Source organism: Ambystoma mexicanum, chromosome 11 (assembly GCF_040938575.1).
Source record: "Ambystoma mexicanum isolate Mex_15411 chromosome 11, UKY_AmexF1_1, whole genome shotgun sequence".
Taxonomy (NCBI): Eukaryota; Metazoa; Chordata; class Amphibia; order Caudata; family Ambystomatidae; genus Ambystoma; species Ambystoma mexicanum.
The window spans coordinates 911564538-911592414 of record NC_090934.1 but is presented as its reverse complement, the minus strand read 5'-3'; the positions used below and the strand labels follow the sequence as shown (position 1 = coordinate 911592414).

The window sequence follows — 27877 nt, the reverse complement described above, 5'->3', positions numbered from 1 at the left end:
GAGGTGGCCCCTCTGCAAATGGGCCTTTCAGGAAGTTCCCTGTACCAGAGCCGTCCGAATCTCAGGCTTCCAGCATGCAAAGATGTCTGTCTCATCCGCCATCTCTCCTTTCCTCCTTCTCAGATTGTGCTGAACCCATGGTCTACTTTGACTGCGCCAATGCCACTGTAGGGTCTACTGGGGCGGAGTGCCAGAAAAGCTGTCAAACACTTGACATGACATGTGTAAGTATCAAATGTTTTATTTTTTACAGTTGAAAGAGCTGAGGGATTCACCGGATGGCATGAAGACGCCACAGTGGTGAAGCTGCTGAGTTTTGGGAATACCCACTCAATTTAATGGTAGAACTTGTATATACATACACGATGGTGAAAGATGGGTTACGAAATGAACAGAACATTCTTGGGACGCTTTTGAGTAGCGAAAATGTAATATAGGTAGCCACAGTGTAGTACCTTAGTGCAGAAAGATCGTTTGAAAATGGAGCATTACATTGCATCTTAATATTCTGCAATCATTATTTTCAGTTGTGTGCCATATGAGCACATGTATTTAACTGAAAAAACATTTCAATGAAACAATGATAATGATTTGTTATTTATATACTACTTTCACCAAAATGCTATACATGTAAAAAAATAAAGCTCAATGGAGGGTACACAGTTACATTAAAAAATACACATTCACATTCGAATTTAAATGATAATACGGCGTAAGGTGGACATGAGGATGAAAGGGAAAAAAACAAAGAAATACAGCAAACACTCACTAAAGTAGGATAAGGTAAAGGCATGCAAGGAGTTAGATGTGGAAGAAAGGAGAGTCCTGGTGTTTCTGATGAATAATTACAGAAGAAAAACTATTTTAAAAATTAGGTGAAGTGGACTGATCTGAAATCTACATGAAAATACATTTTATTTTACCAAAGCACAGCGAAAGTAGTACATTGAGATTCATTTTGTTGGGGTATCCTGAGTTGACATGACCTAGGTGCATTTTATATTCCAAACAAAATGTAATTTTTTACTGTTCCTGTTGTGGGTGGCACAACATTTAAGATACAAGGTTCACCGTTTAGACCTTGGCCCACTGCAGGGCTTTTCAGTACAGAAATAAATGTGGGCCCATCACCTTAAGTATATTTTAAGTAGTAGGAACACTTGGTGCCAAAGCAGTCTCTTCACCCTGCAATCTTCACTCATGCACAATCCTTCTGCTATCCCTGTACAGTATAAAACCCAATGCATCTCTGGCTGTGTGTGCCCTGAAGCTCAGGTGTATGATGGAAATGGCGGCTGCATCGATAAGGAGGCTTGCCCATGCATGCACAATGGTGACATCTACAAACCTGGAGAAATCATCAAATCCAAATGCAGGACCTGGTAAGTGGGAATACTAGTTTTCCTTGAATTGTTGTTTTTCCCAAATGATCCTCTTCCCATTGCAATGTACAATTTCCCAATGTATTTGATTGGTAAGTGTTAGGATATTCTGTGGACCCCAGAGCCACAGGACTACCTGAAATTGTTCTTATATTGGGATCTTGAGCGGCAAGCAAAACAAACAGACTTGGTGTGCACTAGGATCACTTTTTCCATGTTGGTGATACATTATTTCATTGATGGTATTTTGATTGGTGGTATGAAATTCAGCATAGACTTACCAGGTCACTTGAAGACTGTAATATGGGAAATCAACTTTTTAGGATTTGCACCAGTTCACAGTGTTTTGGTGAATCTTGCTTTTTACTGCATGCGTTAAAAACAAATACCTCCTTAGCTTTATACTTATCTATATGCCCTCACAAGTAATAAGAATATGTAGACCAAAGCTGATGTAATTATTTTCAGTCACTTTATAAGTATAAGTTTATTATGGCATTATACAGAAATGAAAGCACACATCTTAAACTTGTGTTTCTCTTTTGCAGTGATAACAGATTATATGCTTCAGGCTAAACCATAACCACAAGCACATTTCATAGTAACTCCTTCCTCTCGATAAAAACCCCTCCACCATGAGCTTTAATCACACTTCTAGTGATAACTTTGTTATCTATTGACCTTGAAACATATCATTCAATTTAGCAGAGCCTTGAGCTTTTAATTTATATATTTGAGCACTGCTTCTTGGACAGAAGAGAAAACACCTGAAAATAGCTATGTACATTTGTACTTGTAAAAATACACACACCTCAATTGTACTTTATGCTCACCTAAAGAATGTTCAAAATATTCACAGCAGCGAAGTCAGTGGTGCATTGGTTCAGCCTGCCCTTGATCTCAGCACGGCTGTCTCCCCCTTGGCGCACCCTCCTTTCTCCTCTGATGCTCTTCCTTTCAGCAGGAAACTCGGTCAACACTCTTCCAAGAGACAGCCAGCCTGCTCACCCTCAGCAAATGCAGCACACTCCAAGAGACAGCCCTCTTGCTTTTTACAGCATTTCCCTTTTTAAGGTCTCACGCTGATCTGCCCATAAATGTATGCTTGCCTACAGAAAATGTGTGACATTGCCTGCCCCAGATTCGGATGTCATGTGCCAAACTAAACCACAGGCCAGTTGGCCAACCCGCTAGAAAGTTCCAGAGAGCATGTGTTTAGCCTGTCAACTTCGGACAGAGATTCAGGCAGCAAACGGATGTCAAAATGTTACATATCTATGCACTTCACATTCCTCAGCTCACATCTTCTCACATATTCCCAGGAAAATTATCTTAATTCTTCATGTTTATTTCTTGCATTTTTCTGTGCACATATTAGCCTCTGTTGGTACAATTTCATAAACTGAGCCAGCCTGTACCATTGTTCTGCAGCAATAGTTTACATCAAAGAGCTATGGACTGAGTTGCACTCCAGATTAGTGTCGGGATAAATTTGTAATTTGGGGGTGTTAGTGAGTAAGTGAATTGGTAGTCTTATATTTTAGCAATTCAGTCCATATTGAACCATGGTGAGGTGTCCAAATGACAACATCAGCTTGTATGTAATGTCAAATTCAAACCCCCTTTTACCTTGTATGTTGTCCATGCATTCACAGTACTGACTCACACCAGAATCACATCAGAGTCTCAAACAATATTCTCACACCAGAGTCTGAGTTTGCTAACATTCTGCCCCTGCTGAAATTCGGAGCCCCATTTTCCCTACATAAGGTAAGGGAAAATAGTCTTGAAAGCAGCCTTCTGACAATAATGTTAATTATATTCCCATCTAAGCAATGAATTATCTTGGAATTGGACACTTAAGGAGAATTATTGCAGACTGATTTGATTCGAGGATTGCATTATGGCCAGCAAGCATGCATACCTCAATATTTTCCAGATTATAAAAAAGAAGGAAGGCGAGTGGGTAGAGCTTTGTAGCTAGTTAAATTGGCTTAAATTTGCTTTTGTTTGCTGAGTATTGTAAATACAAATTCAAATAGTAATATATGGCTGAAGCAAATGCTGTAATCTTTAGACGAGGAAAACCCCTTAACTGTCAAAGAGATCCTATTATTTCGTCAAACACTCGCTGTTATTATGCTCCTAAAATGCAATCATGGTATTACATCAACAATAAACATCTGCAGATTGAAAACCCTGAATATGTACGCGACATGTTAGATGATCTTTAGACTTGAATTCTAGGCCAAAGGTCACATTACAGATATAACAAACTGTGGGGAACACAAAAATGAAGAAGACTGAGAAGATTCATCAGGCTGTGAGTGTCATGTTAGTAACCACTGATCCCCATGGTGGATTTTGGCTTCCATAGTAGAAAAACCCCACAGGCAACTGGAATGGCTTTGTTTAAATGAATTATAAGGTGAACTCACGGAATATTTTATGACAGTGAAATTGTTTTCATGGAAGTCAACATTAGAAACAGAGCATTTTCTATCTTCACTGACACTGTTTTGCTTGCCAAATTATATCAAGGAATTTCACCCTAGAGTCAAATACACTGGCAGATGTTTTCTTGTATTCAACAGCTCTTGTCTGAAACTAAGTTAGTGCTATTTTAAAAGTGACTATATAAGTCAAGAGTTGATATACCCAATAGATGTCCAATAATCATGTTTTAACCTGTTTACAGTCGTCAAATGGAAAAGTGCGCATTGTTCAATATTACAAGGCATTTTTGGACTGTTTAATCGATTTAATACAAGCAATAACGAATCAAAAACATAAGATGCGGTTGCAAACATTACATGTGATGTCTTCCTTTATAGCTCCTGTAAAAACCGCCATTGGGAGTGCAGTAATGACGTCTGCCTTGAGACGTGTGCAGTGTATGGTGACGGGCACTACATGACGTTTGATGGCAAGCAATACAGCTTCAATGGGAATTGTAGATATACACTGGCCCAGGTGAAGAACTGCGTTAAGAAGCTCTCCTAGTTTACTTTGAAGTGAACAAGGGCACTAGAGAAGCACATACCATGTCATTGCCAAGATACTCAATGTGCTTTCATTCCTCAGGACAACTGCGGCAAGGAGAACACAAGCAAGACCTTCCTTGTGATCACAGAGAACATCCCCTGTGGATCTACCGGAGCCACTTGTTCAAAAGCCATTAGAATCTTCCTAGGGGTGAGTAGACTCAGTCATCATCCTGTCCTACAGATGCTTTGAACACATCCCCTTTACTTTCTTTATTTCTCACGAGAAGCTCCAACTGAGCTGTTTTAACAGTCAGAGCAAACAATGATGCAAGCAGGCATGGGAATAATGCACTGTAAAAGTTTTCTAGTTATGAAAATTCAACAAGCAAATGCATGGCATAAGGAAATCACACAATAAAGTTGGATTGTACGCATTTGTGCAAGGCTCTTCCAAAGCTTTTCGATAACAGTAAGGAAGTTACATAGTGGAGGAAGAAGCTATGCCTTAAGCAGGAAGTTCTCTCAAGAATTGTATTCTTTTGAAAGATGGGTCATAATAAAAAATATACATACAAATATTTTTTACAAAAAGTTCATATGTAAAATGTTCGACAGATGAGCCTCAAAGTAATACATTTCAAGCACTAGGAGGCATCCATTTTGAATGCCGTTTTAACAGTCAGAGCAAACAATGATGCAAGCAGGCATGGGAATAATGCACTGTAAAAGTTTTCTAGTTATGAAAATTCAACAAGCAAATGCATGACATAAGGAATTCACACAATAAAGTTGGATTGTACACATTTGTGCAAGGCTCTTTGAAGATATTCTGGGAATTACTCAAGGTAGACTAATTTCTAAACTCAATCATCAGTCAATTAATCGGTTGATGACATACGGCTACAGCCAAGCAATTCTTAAGCAGAATCATGCAGCTGGTGTGAGTAAGGGATCTTCCAAAGCTTTTAGATAACAGTGAGGAAGTAACATAGTGGAGGAAGAAGCTATGCCTTAAGCAGGAAGTTCTCTCAATAATTGTATTCTTTTGAAAGATGGGTCATAATAAAAAATATACATACAAATATTTTTTACAAAAAGTTCATATGTAAAATGTTCGACAGATGAGCTTCAAAGTCATACATTTCAAGCACTAGGAGGCATCCATTTTGTGAAATGAATGAGCCTCCTGTGCTTATGTTAACGCTGCTTCACAGCAATAATCAAGCAAAAGCCCCCTACTGGGAGCTTTTGCTTATTGCTGAAGGAGAGCAGAGAATGCTGGAAGTCTGTATTGATAACTGCCAGTACTTTCTTTTTAAGTTTCCAGAGCTCCCTCTCCCCCCACGGGGGAGCCTTGGAAACTTAAAAAGAAAGTAACTGCAATTATTATTTTTCCGCCGCCCGCCACAATCACCTGGCAGCTTAGTCTTCATAATAGCCGATACTTTCTTTTTAAGTTTCCAAGGCTCCCCCAAGACACGGGAGCCCTAGAAACTTAAAAAGAAATTAACTGCAATTACCAATAAAATGCTGCCAGACTGCAGGCTGCCAGAATTCTCTGCTCTCTTGCAGCAATCAGCAAAAGCTCCCAGTAGGGTACTTTGCTTGATTATTGCCACAAGAGCAGAGTTAATATAAGCACAGGAGGCTCATTCATTTCACAAAATGGATGCCTCCTACTGCTGACTTTGAAGCTCATTTGCCGAAAGGTTTACACAGGAACCTTTTGCAAAAAATGTTTTTTATGTATATTTTTTATTATCTCCCATCATTTAAAAGAATGCCATTTTGAATGAACTCCCCCTTTAAGTGGGATGTATACTGCCAGGGACCCTTACATATTAAAATAAATATATATTTTATTTGGTGTGTGGCATAAATAGTGAAGGCTGAGCCCTAGTAAATGCGATTGATTTACAAATAAATCCTGACAATCCAATGTTCATGATTGTCTGATATTTATACAGCAGTCTGAATAAAACGTTTTTCTTCTAATTGCATAGCTGCCTTAATAACACATTTTCCTGCTGTTTGTCCTAGTGCCTTATAAATAACATGTGTTTTCTTCCATTTGCTGGCTTCCTAATAAGTAGCCCTCTGCCTCTTCTTTGTACTCATGCATTATAACTGCCAATGGTTTTCGCTATTTATTCAGCCTTTTCCAGCTTGAAATGCTACCAGTTGTTTAAAAAGAATATCAAGGACTCAAATATCTTTTTAAAAATTAAATAAGTTAAATATTAAAGTTGCGCTGTGCAGATAACAAAGTGGATAGACTCCATTTAGAGAACCAGTTAGGGAGTTTCAGGCTCAGGTTTTAATTATCTCGTGAATATCTCTATTGTTCTTCAGAGCCAATTAAATTAACAATTAAGTTAACTATGTCCTGGCTCCAACTGTCTGTCAGGCTCTGAATTGAAATGCAAATCAGCCCAGGTGCATTGTTTTCCTGTGACTCAAAGGCACTAGCCATGCAAAACAAATGTTCCCAGGAATGTCTGTGGTCCATGGGCTGGGTCTCACATTTCCAGCCAGGTGCAGACCCACCTGTGTTGCCATGCCTGGCTAAAAATGTGCATGCACTGAAGAAATCAAATCTGCCCAAAGCGTACTAGTCTGGGAAGCTCAGGGGAGCCGGGGAAGAGTCCCAGCTCCCGGGCAACTTTCAGAAACAGCCAGGTCTGTGCCCGGCTAGTACTGACTCATTTAAAGCACTAGGTTGATGGCACAGTGTCTGATTTACAAAAGCGTTTTAATATGGAAAAAACACATTAAAAAAGCTTTGTAATACAGGCCCGCAAAGTGCTAAAAATAGATATTAGTGAATCAAGAGGCTTTAATATACCTTTGGCTAAGTATTCAGTAGCCGAGCCTAGGCAAAGGTGCAGTGTGGAACGACGTTATGAGAAATGAACGAAACAACATAGTTAAAATTGTTTAATGAGATAAAGAGCATAACATTTAGTCAAAGGTATTTCTAAAATAATTTCCTAATCATTACCTACTGTTCTGTTTGAGTCATCTACAAATATGATAGAATTGGAATAACTATGCAATAGAATTGTAAGGATAATGTGGCCTAGACTATGTAGTGTAAAAAAAGGGAGTTGCTATGTTAGACCGGTTTAAAAAAACACAAATGTTTCAGTTTTATATCTTTTATTGAACTGGCTAAACCTATTTGGCTGAGAAGAAGTAATGCAGTAGCACAAATTCTGTGAGATTTCGAAAGCTAATGCATATTCTATCTCAGCATAATATGTTCCGCTAGTCCAATAAAAGGAATCCAAATCTCAGTTTAAAAGTATGTGGTATTAGAAAAAAATTGATGCTGTGATATTTTTCAGCGAGAGATGCTCAGAGTAACGCCAAGAAAGGATAGTTTACGAGGTCAGTGGGGACTATTGTACTGGCCAGTAGAATCAAGTTTCCATTACATTTAGCCGTGTTCATGGTGCTCGGTTTTCACATGTAGGATGAGGTCATAGGGGAGGTTTGAATTAGTCTTCATGTCCTTGCTTCTGCGCAACTGTACTCTGTCAGGTACAGGGGTTTCATCTTATGCTCTCTTTCCATCCCTGTGCTCCATTGAATGCTGTCATTCAGTGTTCACAATTCATATGGACATTTAATTTTCATAGGTTTCTGAGGTTCTTCCTTTTCAGCGTGCCCAAGGCACCAGAACAAGATCAGCGTCCTCACCCACTTTTGAATATGTTGCTAGGTTTCAGAAGCATTTATCTCCCGGCTTCTGGAGTTAAACTCTATGGTCATTCTGCCCGCAAATCCCCATTCATCAAACATTCGTCAAACATGGATTTGTGGGCAAAAGGGCATGTAAACCCCTGTTTTACACATGAATAATTCCATGAATCAGGACCTATGTCATCAAATGATAGAGCTGCATTCTGAAGTGGCCCTATGCCAACAATGGCATGCCGCACACTTCTCGTTTTCTGGATTTCTTTTGGAAGCTCTTAATGAAGGGCACCATGTAGCTTTGCCTCAGTCTTTTAATTATTATGAAATGCTAACCTTGACAGCCCCTTAACTGGAAGGACAGCTAAAATGCATCTAGAAGAAACATGCTGAAACTTTGCTGAAGGGGCAGTCCAAATGTTTCTGGAAACCATCCCACTGGCAAGTCTGTGGTTCTTACAAGGACTCTTACTATATGAGTGGAATTACGAGCCCAATGAAAGGTTCCAATAGAAGTATATGCCCTATCTAATTTAGTGCCATCAGTCAGACGTTTTTGAAAAGAAGCCAGGATCAACCCCTTTTCTGAATTTGTATAATGAGCAGATTCAAAATGGCTGCTTATGTGTACGCAAACTACTGAAGGCCTCAATCGTGTTCAAAGGGATTGCTGTATGCTAGCTCTGGTCAGTCGCTTTTGTTTTCTCCAGGAGCTGAAAGCCTTTGCTGTACATCACAATATAGCTATTTTTGCCTGCAGCTAAAGACTGAAAGTAGGGTGGACATGGGCATTAGCACAAACCCTCACCTAGCATTTCTTGTGTTGGGGTGTTATCAGATAGTATGCTTTGGACACCAGTTTCGGGTCACAGTTATTTGACATTTAAAGAAGCAGACCACGCATGACACAGACGCACATGACACAGAGGTCGACATTTCCCAGGTAGGTGCGTGTAGCCATGTCTTCACTGTAAGCTTTTAATTCGGTCTCAGAGAGCGTTCAGGAGGTTTTCTAAGCTCTGGGAAAAATCCAACAGGAGGCTATTGCTTTCAGGCTACTGAAGGAGTAATCTTGTCTCCATGAACATCTCGTTCTCTCTCAGCCAACCATTGTGTTTGTGATTGGTTGGACATCTACCCATAAAACGTTGGGTCACTCAAAACAACATCCATCTTAATCATACTCTGAAAAAGAATAGAGAAAATAAAAATCCCCAAACTCCAGAAAAACCTTTTGTCTGATACTTTGCATGAGATTGGTATAGCAGAGCTGCCATACATCACTCTGGAATTTTCCCTGTGTAAAATGTGATTGGACAGTGTTGAGCTGTGACCTCCCTGCACCATGCTGCATCTAAACTGGTGCAGCCTGCATGAGACAGAAGCATGATTCCCAAGGGTGATCCTATCACTATTGCCCATGTGATTGACACTGGAGTACCTTTATTAACAGTAGTATAATCTTCACTGCTATCAGGGGTTGGCAAACACAAAATTAGCACATATTCCACAGCTTTAGTAAAAACTAGCAAAAGTACCTGTTCTCTGAACGGGTTCTGTGGACAGACATGATAGCACTCTCATCAATGGTTGAAAATGAATGATCCTGTAGGTCGCTGTTCCGCCTCAACCTGGCGTGGTGCCGTTTGTTGTGCTGCATTGCGGTGCAAATATCTCAGAAACCATGCATTCTAGGGCTTCAAACTTGGGACTTCGGGTTTTGTTCCTTGTGTCGGGACCAGTTAAGAAACAACATTTCTTTTCCCTTCCCATTGCACATAGTTTACGGCTTCGTCGGCAGGCACCATCTTGCAAAAATCCTCTGGAAAACTAATTCACCTGATGCGGCAAACATTTTTACTTCCCTTCCCAGTGAACATGGTTTATGGCTTCATCAGGAGGCACCATCTCAGGTCCTTTTGCCTCTCATATATTGTTTGTTTCCCTTCCTGGTGAACAAGGTTTACGGATTCGTTTGCAGACTACAAAACCACAAGTTTGGACTTTTGTTTAAAGCCAGGGAAAGGGGTGAGGTGTCCAAATGTCATGTAGCCAGTAATGTCCAGATTGTCCTAACAGGTAAGTATGCAAAATATGGTGCAGATTAGTGAAAATGTGTGGAATTGTATAAGGAACAATGCTTCGCCAAGCCACAAACCCACAAACAAATTTTGACTTTTGCTGAAATCTGGAGAAAAGGGTGGGGTGTTCAAATGTCAAGTAGCCAGTAATGTCTGAGGTTCCTAACAGGTAACTATGCAAAATATGATTCAGATTGGTGAAATGGTGTGTAAATTGTATATGGAACAATGTTCTGTGCCACAAATCCACACACAACTTTTGGCCTTTATATATATAGATAGATAATCGCTAACATATTCTTCGGTGAAACAAGTGTATGGGCTATGATGACAAACTGTATGTAGATGTGGAAGTCTACAAAACCTACTTAAAACCAGAATTTGCAGTGACAGGTCATACAACACATCAGATGCGGACTAGCAAAACAAAGTAACATTGATAAGAACTGAAGTGCAGGAATGTTTCCCAACCTGGACCAGGCATCTTCTGTTTCACGTAGTTTGGAAGTGGGCAAATTCCTATCTTACCATTGTGCTTGTGTATCCTCTTTCAGAACAAGGAGTTGATCCTCAGCGATGAGAAATTTGAATCAGTCGAGTGGGGTGACGGAGTTGATGTGCCATACAAAGTCCACTACATGGGCATCTACCTGGTGATTGAGGCCAACAACGGACTGATATTCATGTGGGACAAGAAGACCAGCATCTTTATCAAACTCAGCTCAGACTTCAAGGTGAGAAATAAAAGAAGCCGGCCCTACTACCTGGCGAAAACGTGTTCTGCATTGCTGGACATTAACATGATATTATTTAGGTATCACTATTATTGTATGTGATTATATAGTGGTTAGTACTCTGCATTGTGCATAAAATTTGCATGACATCGGCTTTATACACCCAGCCCCACACACCGTGGGCTAGCTATCATGATACGTCCATACATTACCATCATGTTTCATTAAATACCCAGGTTACTCAAACCATATGACAGACATTGGGGGTCATTCCGAGTTTGGAGGCAGCCATGGTGCTATTAGCACCTTGGCTGCCTCCAAACCCGGGTCCGTGTCCAGTCTGGCTGAATGTGGATTTACCGGGTCATTCTGACCTTGGAGGACCCGCTAAGTCCCAATCAGTAAACCATTGCCCATTCCCATTTGAGCCCCGATAGGGCACAATGGGAATGGGGAAGGCACTAATTACGGGCCCACAAATAGCCGCCCCGTTATTAGAGCCCTGGTCCCTTAGCAGGACCCGCAAAGGACATTTGGTCAGACCACACGTCCTTTGCGGGTCCCGCTGATGGAACTCGGAATTGGGCAGTGAGGGTTTACCGGCACCGGCATCCTTACCGGTGCCCGTAAACCCTTACCGCCCAACTCGGAATGAGGCCCATTGTCATGATATTCCAGTGTTGGGCATAATATGCCCCAGTATTTACGTCATGGGTCAGCTACTGCTACCACAGACCATACTCTGGAAAATAACATTCATTGCATTCACAATGACAGGGTAGTTACAGTATAAAGAAACAGTCCACAGGCAGTCCAATAATTTTAGCAATAGGCCATAGGCCATAGAAGCTATATGTGGGATTGTGGTGTAAATCTGTGGTTAATGTTGGTATCATGGGGGTTTGAAATGGAGCATGACACCAGCGAGGTATTACGTAAGGATGTGCATGATGTTCAAAATGAATTTAAGTTGAACCTGTGATGACACTGACATGTATTGCAAGCATGCACTAGAAATTGCCATCATACACCCATATAAGGCCCTCATTTAACAGAGGCTGATATTGTAGGCCCATCTACTCAAATGATATGCCAGGTATTGGCATTATATGCCCAAGCACTTTCTGACTTTGGGATGTTCTTTCATTAATGCCAAGAAACTGACAGTCTTTCATACTTTTCTCAGGTGTTGTCATTATCATAGGAACTAACACTATTTGTTAGATATTGCTTTCATTAGGGCTTCTAGAAAACTGCCTCTCCTTAAAGGGACCTGCGAATATTTGCTGAGCACCACTTTAAAAAGTCTTTCAGACCCTATTTTTCACTGGTCACTTAAAGAGGGGAAAGGGGGGGGTCAACTTTGCTTAAACCATCATAAAAAGCAATGGAAACACCCTGCCCGCAATATGTTTGCCCATCCCAACTTGTCAACACTTTGCGTATGGGAAAAAGTTGCCATTTTCTCCAAAGCATATTGCAGTGTTAATTTCTAGTGTGGATTGGCCTGCCCGTGTCAGAACTGGAACCCAAAATGTGATGGGTGGGGGGTTGTGAATGCTGGACTCGTAACCTGAGGCATTACTTCTTTATTCTTTATTTAGCTTGTCTAAGAAGGGGTCCACCCATATGAAAGTCAGTCTTGACTCCGCAAATGTGCTAGAACTGGAAAATAAAGATATATTTGGATGGGCAACTACATTAGTACATACAATAGAAAACCTATTCTGACCTCCAGTCTGAGCGTGTCTGTTCACATTAGAAATAAAACCTTTGTTTCAATTTCTAGCAAAAGCAAGCCCGGTAGCCCTGAAAATAGGAACAGGCTGTTTCCATTCTCTTTCGTGCAGAGGGGCGTCCATGTTGGATCTAGAAATCCTGCACGAGTGTGATGGAAGTAGAACAAACAAGTTAGCATGCTCTGCTCCTGACAGAGCAGATGATATGTTTTAAGGCCCTGTCTGGAATGGCAGCTTACCCCCCTCCCACCCCCCATTTACAGGGTTCAGTCGTTAGTAACACAGAAACTATTTTGTCTGTAAACAACAGAATGTTGCAGGGACATCGAGCCACTAAAAATTGTTGTTGTTGAAATACTTTATTTCAGACAAGAGTTTTGTCCATATAAATACACGCATCTGCGTAAAAAAAACAATAACATGCAACACATTATCAACAATAATTAGCAAATAAAAAATACAGTCCATTGATCCAAGTAAACTAGTTATTACCACCAGATACTCAGGTGCTGACACCATGTGCAAAGTATTGCCATTATTTGTATGGGCAAAGTGCTGTTATCATATGCACACACACACACACACCCATTTACCAACTATTGTCATCACTGTGCACCCAATATTCGCCTGGTTTGACACCATGTGGTCTGTTACTCAGATCACATGGATGTTTTGACATCATTTACCCAGGTACTCACAATATATGCTCAAGTTTGCTAACAAATTAGCAGGGATGCATACAATTTGCCATGTATTTGCCATGTATGAACCTCCAGACAACTTCAAACAACTCTCATCTGGCTAAAATAATAGAAAAAAGTGGAACCCCCCAATTCACTAACTATAGTGAGAAGAATAACCACTCCCATGAGAATCAACCAGATGTCGGAGCTAGGAACCAGGGAGAGCATGTGTATGTTCATGAAACAACTCACACTAAAAACTCTCCTGTTGTGATAATACTACTTGACTTAATTGGTATCCTATGACACAGTAGACTACAAGCTATATTAAAATGCTTGCACACTTTAAGGGAACAGACTCAAACGTTTGTTATCTGCCTAAGCGGCCAATCAGCCAAAGTCGAACTTGACAACTTTGTGTTATTCGGGCAAGGATGAGTTTTAACAACCACTAAGAAGACAGGAAATACAATACTAAAATAATCTTCTTTTGCATTGCATCCCAATTAATCATTCACGTGTCCAAGTTCAATCCTCACCCTCCCTACATCTATCACACTGATGGAGAAAACCTGGGTGCTTTATTAATCAGGAATATGTCCCTTACTTGCAATGTAATGACGTCTCCCACAAATTCCACTTCGAACATCTCCTGCAAAGAATGATCCTCTTCCTTGAGTTAACCGACCATTTTTTTTATTAAAAAACTGGAGTCTTATTCTTATTCACTTTATACTATTGCAAAAGATTTTCACACAGCCGTGTGAAAGCAAGGCCTCAAACCCCACAACCATCTCTTCCAGACTTGAAGCCCCCAAATGGCTCCACATAGATGCCAAGATAACCCGGAAATGATGTGCCTTATAGATAAAAGGCTCCAATGAAAGAGACCCAATCTGGCCCATTCTTAAACCCACACCACCCAGAAAGAATGCTCACATGTTTCGATCTGAACACATTCACACCACCCAGATTTAAGAAGCAATGATTCAAAGACAGGACCTTCTCAGATATTCCCCCTAATGGCAGGAGTAACATCTCAAAAGACCTAAGACAGAAAGCTAACGACCCTAGATTGATGGCACATTTTAAACAATTTGTTTTTTAGATGAAGCTCTGCCTGTTTAATTGCTGAGAATTACTTCCCAGGCTCTGCCCCCCCCTCCCCCCCGGAATCACTTTTAGCATCCCCTGTGTCCCTCTGACTGTCCCGCCCTTCCTTCATTGTTGGATGTTTCAACACCTCAAGAGGTCATCTTCTCACCCATCCCCTTTATACATTGCCTAGTCCAATAGGCAGGCATAAGGGATAATTATGCCCTTTTACAAGCCTTTGCATTCATCTATTGTTAAATAAATTGTATCTCATAAATGTACTCCCTTTGAGCTATGCACTACCACTGTTTCGATTTTCCTTTCATTATCCATGTATCTTTACCAACGCTTTCCAACCTATTGAAACCCTGGCACTAAAGAAAACAACAATACCTTTTAAAAAACGTGGGTTGCCATAGGTTTCTTAGGTACTGGCCCCATGTTCCCTGTATTGTCATTTGTCACCCAGTTTCATACATCATTGCCAAGGCATTTTCATCATATATGAAAGTACTCAGACACCTGATCAGATATTGCCATTATGTGCCCAGGTACTCACACCATTTGCCAGCTATGGCCATGAAACTCACAGGGACTAAGACCATTTGCCAAGCATTTCCATAATTTACCCAGGTACTCACATCATTTCCAGTTATTTCCAACATGTTTCTCATGGACTCATACAATGTGTCATATATTGTCAGCATTTGCCCATGTCTACCACCATTTTATAGATATGTCCATCAATTGCCCAGTTATGCATATCTGCGGCTGTGCGCATGAGGGTAGCCCCCGCAAGAGTGAAGGTGGGCAACACAAAATGAGAATACACAAGAGAGAGAAACAAGAGAGATGCTGTGGTCATTTCCCTTTGCCAGCTCTGTTCCCTCGCTACCCGGCCCACCTCTCGGCCCCCACTGCAGAGGCAGTGTCGCCAAGCAGGCACTCATGGCAGAAGGGCAGCAGTACTTTTACTCGTGCCCCCTCTATGCCTCTTCACTGCCCGCACTGCCCATCCACCCGGCTGAAAGGAGCATGAAGTGCAGTGGAAAGCGATCACTGCAAATGCACTCCCATTGGTAGAACACTCTGATAGGTATTGTTTTCTCCAGCTGCAAAGGCCCACAGTAGCTTTTAGCAGTTGGGGAAACACTCTGTACAGGAAACTGGAATGAGTACCGGTCTATCAATCACTTCTTTCACAGAGAGGTTCTTGTAGGGCACAGACTATAAGACAGTAAAGAGAGCAAGTAAAACAGAAGACTGATTGAAATATTTCTGAAAGATAGCTAAGAGAAGTGGCACTCAGAGGATATGACACCAGGTACAGAGTAGGAATACCATGGCATTGCGTTTTCAATTGTGAGATAACATACTGGCAAACTCAGCATTGGTTAATAGAAATATTGACCATTCGCATATCTCGACATGATGCAAAATCCATCTTTTGATACCATATAACTGAAAATATTATGCTGAGATGGTAAAGTGCATTCGTTTTCAAAGTTCCATGGACGTCTTCATCTCAAGATGGTCATATAACTGAATGATCACCAACAAAACACACAGGACCGACCATCAATATTTAACTAGCATGGTGAGCTGAGGGATGTTTTCAAGGAAACCTCCTTTGTTGTAAAGAAGCAATCAAAATATCTAGCATTGTCCATGACCAGAATTGCATGCCTACCAGACCACGAAAAAATGTGTCAGCCAACATACTTGCGCATTGCTAGGAGGTGCAAAACCTTGCAACACATAAACCGACTCTGCTGCAACAAACCCACATATATGTTGTATAGATTCTGGCCTCCTGAGACTTCGAGCAGATGCTCATATATACTGTCTACTAAGTTCCGGATAATGTGCTAATACTCTGATGCCTGACTCTGCTGCTGGCAGTCACCACGCAGGCGGGGGCTGCACTCTGGGATGGGGATCGTGGCTTACCCCATTCTTGTTACTTGTAGAAACACTAACTCTATCCCAGGCTCAACTGAGCAGATTGAATGTCAGCCATGCCACATAAAAAAACATCGCTTTAAATAACTATTCTACTTGTGGCAGGTCTGCTGCAGACCATTCTGCTTATCCATTAGTAAGGCAGCTGTTAGTAGTTGGGTGAACTGCAGTCTAACATCAACATTTTCATTGTATCTTTTGCCTTAGGTTATTCATTGTGAGGCCATCTGTTGGTTATTTAGTGAAGTTCTGTCTTCATTATAATGATAAATATATCCCTTTGCTTTATGTGAGCTACTGTGAAGACATCTGTTAGCTATTTGGTAAACTGCTGACTATTCCCAGTGCTGCATCTTATCCATTGTGAAGAGATCTGCTTGCTGATTGGTGAACTTCAGCCCTCACTAGCCATTTACTTCATGAATGCATCCGTTCTTTGCACAAGTCAGCTGCGAGTAAAGACTCTGAGATCTTTTAAAAATGGAGCCCATTTTAAATTCTTTTTCAATTATGACTGCAACTGTACCTCTTTTCTTTGGGTCTATTTTATCCATTGAGCGGGACATCTGCTGGCTCTTTTGTGAACTGCAGCCTTCAATATCCATGTAATCTGTACATGCAGTGTCACTGTTTGTATGTGAGTCAGCTGCTGAAGGTACAGGTTTTAGGCATGTGTGACCATTTTAGAAGGCACCCAAGGGCCTATACTGCTTTAATGGAATCCTATGCATTGGGAGACTAGCTATTTTGTTATTAAACCACCTTCTAATGCAGCATGACAGTGAAAAACACCATCAATATACAAACAGCACAAAAACAAAACATTCCCTTAAGAGCATCATTCAACAATTCTCCCTGCAATATGTATTGCTCCATTCTCAGCCCAAAAGTGAAATAAATCTGTGTACAAAGATCAGGCATAGAAAACAAGCTCTTTAAAGCATGCATGATGCAGTGAATTTCTCCCAAGTGTAAATGGCTCAACTAGCCCTTTACAGAATGGCCACTGCTGTAACACAGATAGAGACATGATGCACTGAACAGGCATGACTGTGCAATACCTACCTTTATGTATCTTCATTAGCTGTTCCTGGTAGCAAGAAAAGCTATCCCTGGCCAGACCTAAATATAGCATCTGGTGCACTGTCTACTGGGGTGATGTGCCACTCGGCGGTGGGGGGCGACCCTGTTGGTAATGGCCTGCTTTTCAAGTTAAGGGGCGAATGAAGCGACAGGGTCGTACAGCCACCGAGGGGCATATTGCCATTAGCACCCGTGTTGTTTTCTACACGGGGTGCTAATGGTGTGTCTTAAAACATTTTTTAAAGAAACATACCTTTGCTGTGCTGTGCGGCACAGTGTCATGCCGTGGTTCTTAAGTCTGTTCAACGTTGATGATTGTGACGTCATCAACATTGAAAGCAGACTCGGAAAAGCACTGCGCAGCCTGGCGCTGACAGCAAAGGTGCGGTTCTTAAAAAAATAAAACACTCTTAGCACCCGCGTAGGAAACTACACAGGTGCTAAGAGGCAGGAGGCAGGTGAGGGAGGACAATGGCAGCACCCATGGTGCTCGGAAGGTGGTCTTGTACCAGGCAATGCAGCCCTCGTTCTGAGCATCCCGATTAACCAGCACCCCTTATAACCCACTAACTCCTATAGCCAAAATCGTGCCCAAATTCCATAGGCACTAATGCATAATTAAAGTGCCACTTGCAGCATAATATGTCACCGTGTGCCCTGGGCTTATACTCAGAACCTAGTTGAGATCCAGCAGCACGTGCATTACTAATGTGTACCCTACAAAAGACCCTGCATGGGCCCAACTACTACGTGTAGATCGATAAACATTTCAAAAGCAGACCGTTTATGTAAATATGATGAATATTTCAGGAATAGATATAATGTGTTAATGTAGAGGAAGATGATGTGGGACTAGAGATGAGCAAACTAGTTTGGACACAGCTTGTACCACCCTACTTTTGGATGTTTCAAGTCCTCAAACATTTAGAACTTTTCCTGAGATTCCTCTAGAGATTCCTCCAAAAAGGTTCAGTTCACTGAAGAATGTAAAGATGTATGGCCCTAAGAGGAAGGGCAGGCTACTGCCATCCCCTATGGAGCTCTGTAAAAAGTGTAACTGCCCTACCAGGGCTTGGGGGGCTCCTGAATCACATTGGGGCATGATACATTGTCTTTCTATTGCCACATTCATCCTCATAAAAGAGAAAACAGAATGTAACATTTTGTAAACTATGTGTACACCTTTCCTTGATGCTGGATGTGGTGTCCATAGGGAGCAGTCTGAGGGTCCGGTGGTGCTGGTCCACACTCCAAAATTGTCTTTGAAATTGTGTAGGTTATCAAACATTTTAATCAGTTAATCATATAACTTCATGGGTCACTTCTGGGGAGGTTTGCCCACTCTACAACAGACTTTAGGGTCCTAATGTTAGAGATATGGTCAGAGTTTTCACATGATATCTTATGCATTGGTGCCCACAACAGAAAATGTGTGACCATGCACCCCATCTCAAGCAGGTATGTGTTGAAGAGGCATGCTCCCTGATGTTACACGCACCTTCTTTCATCGACCTGCGTCAACATATCCATTGCTTTCTTCTTCTACAGGGCAATATCTGTGGACTCTGCGGTAACTTTGATGGGAACAGTAACAACGACTTTACCACACGGAGCCAGTCTGTGGTGACGGATGTGCTAGAATTTGGAAACAGCTGGAAGTCCGTTTACACCTGCCCAGATGCCATCGAGACAAGAAACCCATGTTCTGCCAACCCTTACAGGATGTCTTGGTCTCAGAAGAAGTGCAGCATCATCACCAGCGATGTATTCGCTGCGTGCCACGCTCGGGTACGAGGCACTGATACTGTGGGCGTTAGGTCATTGGCTGTGCGTTTACTTGTATTGAATAGAAAGACTCGTTTATGCTGCGTCACAACTCAGCGCATGCTCCTGACATTGCTGCAACTCTCAGTCTGTTTGGCAGAAATGCAGCAGTAGATTGGTCAGTAATCCCATGGCCCATGTGCCCAGCCAATCTGCTGCGGGCAAAACTCCAGCGTCGGGTCACGTCATGTGATCACCATCCTTTATCGCTCTTGCTGTCATGACTAAGGGTAGCCATTTTGACACTGCATTCTCTTCAGCATCGCTCTCACACAGCCACCTATGGAAACAAATGGCCGGACACCTAGACAGCCCTTGTTTCTATGTATGTCAGATTATCGTGCCACTCCATTTAAGCTACAAGGGGGTCAAGTCGTTTTTGTATACTTTTAAAATTGACGTGCTGAGTCCCGTCAAATGAGATAACTTTCACAGGTGTAAACATGTGTTATAAATCTCCTGATCGTCACCATCCCAGCATGCCCTTTATTGAAGAAGCAGTATTCTAGAAATGGAGAACTACTGGAGACATGTTTTTCCATATATGTATAGGCACACATAATGCAAAACCAAACATTCCATGCTCTTAAAGCAGCAAGAAAGAGGGCATACTGCCAGCCCTAGCAGATCATATATTGACAATACAGACACAAATGGTGGCGGTGGAAGATAAAACGCAGGGATTATCAGGGAACATGGGAGATGTAGTGTTTTCCATGTTTTTTTCTCCATGATTAAAGAAGACAAGATAAGTGCATAATAGGAGCCTCTGTGCCAGGCCACCGAATTTTTCTAAATGCCTAAAAACGTTATTATCGTAAGTGTTTTACGACCATTGTCTTACAGTAAAACATTGAATCAAGGAGGCCTGGAAGTGCTTTGAGAAGTCCAACTTTGCAGCTCGTCAAAGAGATTTCAGGGATGGCATTCAAAGTCAAAAGCATGTCTTCGTTGAACTTCCAAGGAAGCGTCACGTGAGAAATAGCGGTAGATGTCAACCAAGGGCCTGATTCATGGAATATTTGCCCGGTTCAAGGCACTTTGCACTGCTGAAAAGTGACTTTGCACTGATGACACAAACCCTGATTCATAGAACCGCGCAAAGAATATTTTTGCCATGCAAAGTCCGGGCAAAGTAATTTTGTACTGCAAAAATGACTATGTGCTGAATTTGCCTGGACTTTGCATGGCAAAAATACACTTTGAACGGTTCCATGAATCCGGGTTTGTGTTGGCAGTGCAAAGTCACTTTTCAGCAGTGCAAAGTCACTTTGAACCGTGCAGAAAATTCCATGAATCGGACCCTATGTTGATATCTATGATCATAGAGTTATTAGGTATTTCCAAATAGAAATGATGCTGTGTAAAACAGATTATTTGCACTAAAACGTAAATTGTGTTAAGGAAAATGTCACCTTTAGAAAAAATAACAGGATTAGTAAGGTGTAGGTGGTTGAGAATACTCAATTTCAGGTGTGCTTTTTTTCATTAAGCAGATAAATGGAAGAGGGCAATTGCTTTGCTCACTGTACATGGTAGTATTTACATTTTTCTGAAAATGGAAGACCAAGTTGTTTCCCCATTAGTTGCACAATTGACACTTGATGCATCATCAAATGTTTGCGTGCACAATAGCTACACTCCACTTCCAAGCACAAAACATACATATGGGTAACCCAGGATACTGCACACTTGGAAAGGAAAAGCAATCCCCTCTCATAAACACCTGGCCATGTTATGACTGGCTGCAGCGAACTAGGGTCGATTTATATGACCCACTTGGAAAAATGTGTCTGCCATTATGAGGTCATTCAGAGCAAAGACTTTTGGCGTAATTGTTTAAACTCTGGTCAGACCTCGTTACACATGGCTCTTTATTGAATATGAGTTGCGGAGGAAAAAAGGTTGAGTCTAGCAGAGAAATCTAATCCCATAGTTTCTTCATATTGCACTTTATTTGTCTAATTGATGAAGTTTTAGATGTTTTTTATGACATTGTAGAATTTGCTTTGTGTGATTAATGTTTGGTAAAATATAAATAATTCATGTGTATTTTTCTACTGCTGAAGTATATTTATGTATGTGAAAAGTTCCCTGTGAACTGAACACATTAAAATGAAAAATAAAATAAACTATTGAACCCTGAATGTAGGTGACGATGAAAAGACAGGTGGAAAAGTTGACTGTATATTTTCTTATTGAAATATACAAATTCACCCAATTTCTTCCCTCTCATTCCAAACCTAAAGCCTTAGAAGAAATACTCACTTCAGAACATTTTAAAAATAGTTTCCCCCCACTGAGTATCTCGGCTAAAGTGGCCGAATGATTGAGAGTCAGGAAAGAGGGACTCAGGGTGAGGCGCACCCGTTAGTCCCCTTCAGCGACGCGCCACACAATCTACAGTTTGGGTTGCACCAGTGTTATTCCAATGGCCTACACGTGGATGCCCAAGGTTGACATTCGCTGTAGCACACTCAGGGATTGCCAATAGCTGTTCATGTGGAGGGGTTGATCTCTACGGTATGATGGTTAGCTAGGTGCCCTGATTGGATGACAGTGTGAGTGGAAGCCTGCCTAGCTGTCAGGCTTTGCAGGCTTACCATAATGCTTTATCGCATGTCTATGCCCCAACAGGTCAATCCAATTCAATATTATGACGCCTGCGTGAGTGACTCCTGCGCCTGTGATGCTGGTGGGGACTGTGAATGTTTCTGCACAGCGGTGGCTGCCTACGCTCAGGCCTGCAGTGAATCCGGCACCTGTATTTCCTGGAGAACCCCAGCAATCTGCCGTGAGTATTACTCAAAGTGGAATGAGGATGGAAAAGGGACAAATAAATAGGGGTGCACTCGTAATGCCCATCTCTTCATGAAACACAGATTGTATCATTTAAAAATGCACTCCATCATTTTTGGAGTTAAACAGGCTGTACTGTGTTACAGCAAAATTCTCAGAGATCATGTCGGGGAATCCACAGGTTTTTACATCAACCATAATTGGTTACCACGACCTTGACTGTAGCAGGGCTGCCGGCCTGCCAGCTGCCTGTTTGGCCTAGTAGCTTTCCGAGCTTTCCAGGAGGGTTAATTGCAGAGTCCAATGTCCAGCCGGACGGTCCAACTCACATGCCTGGGCTTTATTTCCACCCAACGGGCAACCAGAAGAGCCACAAGCACCATCCTCGCCTGCTTGGCCTATTGGACATGCGTGGACCCCTCAACTCACAACCGGGGAAGCAACATCATAATGAATCTAGTTCGACGTTTGGAATTGCTTCGAACATTTCCATAATCCATTGTGTAGGCCCCCGTTAATAGTGCCAATAAATGTGGCGTGCTAATAATACACAATATAATTGCACATACAGTCTTCAAAACATGATTGTAAAATGATGGATAAACCAGTACATGGCTAAATCAACAATGTCACCATAAGGGGTTGGGAGGGTGGGTAAACGTCTTTTGGGTGCAGGCGGCGGGAAAGAGAATGACACCACGGCTCAGCACCTTTTTATGTGGTGGCCCAATGAATGCAGGTAAGGGCAACCACTCACCTTCCATCGCCATGCCCCATCCCTTTGTCCCCCTGGAAGTTCCAACTAACAGCAACAAAGGCCCCACCATGGCCCAGGAGCAGCCCCTAATGGCGCCGCTCTTGTATGACCATGGTGGTGCCTCCATAGGCATACACTCATGATGCCCATGTCTTCATGAAACACGCAATCTATTATACAAACATTCACTACATCATTTTTGGAGGTAAAGAGGCCACACTTTCTTACAGCAAAATTCTCAGTGATCATGACAGGGAACTCATGGGTTTTTACATCAACCATAAACGGTTACCATGACCTTGACCTTAGCAGTCGTGCCAACCCGCCATCTGCCTGTTTGGCCTACTAGCTGTCTGAGCTGTTCCAGGAATAATTGCAGAATCAAATGTCGAGCCAGACAGTGCAATGCCCACACCTGGGCTACATTGCCAATCAATGGGGAACCTGAGGGGCCACCAACCACTGCCCTGCCTGCCTAGCCTATTGGAAGAAAGTGGACCCCTCAACCCACAAACCGGGTATCAAAATCATAGTTCATCTAGTTCGGTATTTGGTCATGGTCCGAACATTTCCATAATCCATTGTATAAGTCCCGAGCAACAGCGCTGCAGGGCTGATTGGTCTACTGTCCCCCTCACCTCTTGTCCCCCCGGAAGTTCTAACTAACAGAAACAAAGGCCCGCCATGGCCCACGAGGCAGCCCCTAATGGCCCCTCATCGAGTCCCCGCTGAATCCGAGGCACTTTAGAAATGTCCTCTGATCCAGATCTGCTCAAGGTTTGATGTTTGGGAATGTTTACTTAGGTGACAATTCTCTACCTTTCAAAATGGGTTTCACCACTAGTGCAGTATGATCCCACCCACACTCTTGCCAAGGATTATCTCGTATGATTCGGAGCATTCTCTGATTGGCTTGTCACAGCCTTCTCTACACTGGAACTCTTTCTTCTCGTTAACACTACATTGTGCACACAACCTTATTTGTCTAATTCCTAACAGACCATCACACAATTGTGTTACCATTTAGATTTGGACAAGCCATAAACGCTATACAAGAAAGGCCTACAAAAACAATTATTAAATCATTTTGCACATGAACCTGCAGCACCATTCGATACTGAGTACCTGTATACATTTCCAACATCTACTAAAAAAATCCATCTCATAAATGGTTATGATTTGGCTACAATAAAATGAGCGACACCTGTCAAAAACAATTAGTACGTTTGTCCATTAATTGGCATTGACGTTTTTGGAAAACGATCTTTCGTTTCTCCCAAAAAATACACGTTTCTTTCAAACCTAAGCACACTGTTTCGAAGGCACTATTGAAATAAAACTGTTATTTGACTCCTTCGCTCTTCTTGGCCTATTCAACAAAAAGCCATAGTGCCTGATTTACAAAAATGTTTTAGCATGGGAAAATCCCATTGAAAACATTGTTGCATGTCAGGCCCATAATCTGCATTCACAATAGTAATGCAAATAAAATTACTTAAAAATAAATAAACAAGGGTATAGGGATACAATGTGCTCAGTTTCTTCGAGGGACAAGCCCACAAATATACCATGTTATTCCATCAAAAGGGGTTCGTGTCTGTTCATATCTGTTCCACAATGAATATGTTGATTTCTGACAATTCTTCAAGACCTTTTCATGGTGTTTTCATTATTGACATGCTCTCTGAAATAACTGCGAGGATTGAGCTCACTTAGACTCTAGAAGTACGCGTCTAAGGTGCAGTTACAATGCATTGATGAATGCAGAACTAATGTGCAGCTAAGTCTAGCATGTGTTTAGTAATTAGTACCCAACTGCCAGCTATTGCATAACATACACTGCTGGCTCTGAGGTGATAGTGTACTAAAAGTGTGACACACCAGTGATTGCCCAACAAAAAAGATGGAGTCTCATGCAGTTCAATAGAGACCAAGCTGTTAGGACCCAACATGAGCCCCCATTCATGGGCATTATGTACAGCCCTGCATTCCACATTTGGGCAATATTCAAGATTTAACAGACACAGTGAAAGGGGTCATTCCTGCGTCTCAACAGTTTCCAGTAGACTCAGCACACTGTTGACCCACGCGTTCTGAGTAACCAAAGGCAGTCGTGATGTTTATGTTACAAAATAATTACTAATTAGCTGTGAATCTGTGTGTTACACCTTTATTTGTGTTTGCTCATTAGTAAGCAGGTCTTACACAGTTTTGTTGCATATTCATTGTACATTCTTTCATAAGTGCACTCTGGCTGTAACTTTTTATAAAGTGATACCAACTTTATTGAGCAACAGTGCCCCTCAGTGGTTGGAAAAAGTTGATGTACTATTGAATTTTGCAAAGGCACAGAGCAATAGCAAAAGGAACAGAATTATATTGTTACCCTTGAATTTTCAACACAGTGCAGACAAGAAGATCCTAATCAAATCCAAAGCAATATTGGACCAGATGTAACCAATTTGTACATTTTACTTAAGCAATAAACCCCGAGCAAGGGGGTGGGGGGCATTACCAATCAAGGTAATGCCCCAGGGCCCATAGTTAGAGGCCAGAGAGAGGGGCTTATTGCTACTAGTACCCTGGCCCATAAGACCAGGTTACTAAAAGCATTTGTTTTCTGTTCTGAACCGCTCTGGCGTTTCGAAGCAGAAAAAAAAAGCCACAAAAATGCCTACCAGGGAAGGAAAAACGAAGTCTGTTTTCCCTTTCCATGGTGGCCATTGAAAACAATTTAAAAAAGTAAACAAACAAAATGGCAGCCATGGAAAGCCCCTTTCCATGGCGGCCATAAAAAAAAGGAAAAAAGGAAACAAAAAAATGGCTGCCTTGAAAAGGAGAGAAGGGACTACTAATAGACCCTTCTTCCTTTCCATGCTGGCCTGTCGCAGATCGGGAGAGGACGCGCTTTAGACAGAAGTGTTTCCAGCGTGTTCACTCCCGAAAAGCAGGTAATTGTGGGGGGGGGGGGTAGGGAGGGAAAATGTGGGGAAGCGGGAGGAGGGAGGGGCAAGAACGTGGTTAGAAGACTTACCTCATTCCCAGGCGAGGGGAGATGGCTGCAGCTATCCCTGAGGAGGCTCGGAGCGGTGGGATTACCATCTGGAAATGCCCACGTTCTGAGTCTTCCCATTGACTGGGAGGCTGCCACCACCCCCTCGCCAGGTACTAATATGAAATATACACTCTGTGACACAGACAGTACTAGACACATTTGCAAAGGACAGGGGAGGTTCCCAGAAGGTAGATAAAAGCTTTAGACAAGTAATCTCTTAGGTCCTTTGTCAGTGAAGGATTAAACACAAGCGATGGTTATAGACTAGATGAAGGGCAAATTCTCAAGGATGTAGCATGGATGGCCCGCAGTCTAGCGTTTTGACCCACAGAGACATTTGTTCAACAGTTTGTTCCTTGTTGAACTCACATTGCATCCCCTGCAGCCATTACTTTTTCACCTCTCAAAACCTTGCCTCACAATTGCCAAAACCCTGTATGATCTTTTCTACTTACCTTCACTAGTAATCAGTCCAACCATCTGTTTCCTTATGAAATGTTACTTTGTTCTCAAATCGTGCTTTAGACGACCTATTTTCACTAGCAGGCACTCCGTGCATTCGCCTTATATTTTTGCCATTTCTATGTCCAGGAATCTAGCATTTCTGTATGTTTGGGTTCTGCAACCCAGTTCATGACCGACTCACTTTTCCCCCATTTTCGTCTTTGTACATTCAAGAAAATGTTCCCCGATTTCACAATTGTGTCTCAACATATCCATCTTCCCATTTTGTGTTTCGATGTTCTCCATCGAGAAAACATGCAATTTTGTTCTCAATCTTGCCTAGTAGTTAAACCCACATATTTAGGTCCTCCCTCCCACTTTTCTCTTCAGCTGTGTGAATTGTGTGTTTCTCTTTTTCTTTGTGTGTTTTTTTTCTGCGTAGAAACACATCAAGAGTTCAACTGGAAGAGATTGAGAAAGGATCTAGGCTATCTAGAGCATGGCCACTCACTGTCCTGCTTTTCTTTCCACAGCTCTGTTCTGCGATTACTATAACCCCTCTGGACAGTGTGAGTGGCACTACAAGCCCTGTGGTACCTGCGTTAAGACTTGCAGGAACCCCAGTGGTAACTGCAGCAAAGATGTTCTGCCTGGACTGGAAGGTAAGGCACACGATGATCCGAGCTCCCTGATCTCCTACACTGGCAGCTTTTCTGCCCCTTTGCTTGACTGGGTATTGAACAATATTTGAATTGAGAAGCTACTTGAGGCCTTTTGTTTTAGGTTCATCTTCTGCCAACAAACCTGTATTCGTTGGTTTGTGCTTCATTATATCAAACTGCATAGTAATATCACAGAGAAGCAGACTGGGCCTCACCCTCCAGCCTGCAGGCGACCCCTTCCTGTCTGCAGTAGCTGTCAGTGTGGCGCCCACCTAGTGCTTCTCCTCTACAAGAACAGTATCGATGGAAGATGGCCCTAGCCACACGAAGCTCTGTGGCGATCAAGTTCTCTCTCTGTCCTGTCTGTCGTTTTGAGAAGAATGACAGGCTGGCTGGTGCCCTGATATTTCCTGGTGGCTTTAGCGCAGGGGTCTGCAACCTTTGGCTCCCCAGGTGTTTTGGACAACAACTCCCATCAGCTCTGGTCAACAAAGTAAATGGGGGGGGCGGTCATGGGAGTGGTAGTCCAAAACATCTGGAGAGCCGTAGATTACAGCCCCCTGGATTAGCGGATTATTAGCTTTGTGTCGCTTCCCAGATTCCAGCAAGTAGCCTCCATGACAGGGATTGTGTAGCGTCATTATTGTTCTTGTTCAATTTTGAATAACATGTCTGAATGTATATTATTCTGGGTTAAAAAAAAGCACTACAAAAGATGAGAATATAAAAAATTATATTGCGTGCCAGGAACAATCTATGTTGACATTTTTGCATAACTTGGTCTTGGCAGATCTACTTAGAATGAGTGCGAGGAGATATTCTCTCTTGACCTGGTCTTTGTGGATCTTCCCGCTTGCTCACACTGGATTCCCTCTAATGATTTCTCCCTCT

General features: G+C 42.1%; 1 protein-coding gene across 1 annotated transcript in view; it reads left to right on the top strand.

The window, feature by feature from the left end:
- The window catches only part of LOC138505068 (mucin-5AC-like), a 160365-nt gene that overhangs the window by 48749 nt on the left and 83739 nt on the right, over positions 1-27877 (top strand). Inside the window, exons 18-25 of the mRNA XM_069625391.1 lie at positions 124-224; positions 1231-1382; positions 4217-4355; positions 4467-4577; positions 10704-10883; positions 18994-19233; positions 21907-22063; positions 26858-26986. Of these exons, the coding sequence (XP_069481492.1) occupies positions 124-224; positions 1231-1382; positions 4217-4355; positions 4467-4577; positions 10704-10883; positions 18994-19233; positions 21907-22063; positions 26858-26986 (1209 nt within the window). The remainder of the gene's footprint in view (positions 1-123; positions 225-1230; positions 1383-4216; positions 4356-4466; positions 4578-10703; positions 10884-18993; positions 19234-21906; positions 22064-26857; positions 26987-27877) is intronic.